The following is a 951-nucleotide window of genomic DNA, read 5'->3' as shown; positions in this document are numbered from 1 at the left end:
CTGTGCCGGGCAAGCCACGAGCGGGAGGGCGCCGGTGGGGCGAAGCGCCTCTGGCTTGGAGTAGGAGAACTCGAGCGAGTCCTGCTGCTGCAGCACGATCCGCACCCACCGGGGGGTGCTCTCGCTCCGCAGCCACTCCAACACGCCGGTAGGTTCCGCGAGCAGCAGCCGGCTTCCGTTGCTGAGGCGGAGGCGTGCGAGGGCGCAGCCGGGCGGCGAACGGCGCGCGCAGCCGTACTCGACCACCAGCGGCCTGCGCACGCCACGACCAGCCATGCGGGCGCGCACAGCGCGAGCCTGCGAGCGCCACGACCAGTCGACGCCTCCGTGGCCGACAAAGTAGTCGCCGATGTCGAGCCGTGGCGTCGCGTCGTCTTCGCGAGACAGCTGCAGGTAGGTTGCGCGGCCTGTGGCGAAGCCAAAGCGCAGTAGGCCCATCCAGCGAGTGCCCGAGTTGCCGAGGCCCTCCCATCGGAAGCCCGTGCCGTCGAGAATGAGCACGCGGTCCAGCCGCTGGGCGTAGTCGGCGTGAAGAGCGCGAGTGCACTCACATTCACGGTCAAAGGCGGCGACCTGCCTCTTGACGACGGCCGAGTTCCAAAATGACCTGTTGATCGCCCTGGCCGCCGTGGCGCCAGGACTGACGTCAAGAGCTCTGACGTCGGACATACACAACACCAGGAAAAAGAATTTAAGCTTCGTCGGGCCAGCTGGGGCAACCCCTGCCCGGCCCCTAGGACCCCAGGTAAGGCCCAGGTGTGGCCTAGGGCATCAGAAGGGACCAAGCGGAGTCCAGTCTGAGCCATAGAGCCCATGTCTTTGCCCCCGAAGGTCGCGTTCAAACGCCCGGAACGGCCGTCACAGTGGTGTCCGGCCGGCGCGATCACCGAGCTGTGACGCTCAGGGAAGCCTGATGAGGTACTGGTTTCTTTGCCCAGGCCTGGCCTACGA

At 67.0% G+C, this 951-nt stretch overlaps 1 protein-coding gene across 1 annotated transcript in view; it reads right to left on the bottom strand.

The window, feature by feature from the left end:
* EMIHUDRAFT_234709 (hypothetical protein) overlaps positions 1-669 on the bottom strand; it is a gene marked incomplete at both ends in the record, with an annotated part of 2,075 nt that extends 1,406 nt beyond the window's left edge. The window contains one exon of the mRNA XM_005781098.1: positions 19-669. Within this exon, the coding sequence (XP_005781155.1) occupies positions 19-669 (651 nt within the window). The remainder of the gene's footprint in view (positions 1-18) is intronic.
* Positions 670-951: the final 282 nt, after the last annotated feature.

This window comes from Emiliania huxleyi (assembly GCF_000372725.1).
Source record: "Emiliania huxleyi CCMP1516 chromosome Unknown EMIHUscaffold_207, whole genome shotgun sequence".
Classification (NCBI taxonomy): Eukaryota; Haptophyta; order Isochrysidales; family Noelaerhabdaceae; genus Emiliania; species Emiliania huxleyi.
Note: the sequence above shows the minus strand (reverse complement) of the source record. Positions and strands in the feature narration are given on the sequence as shown.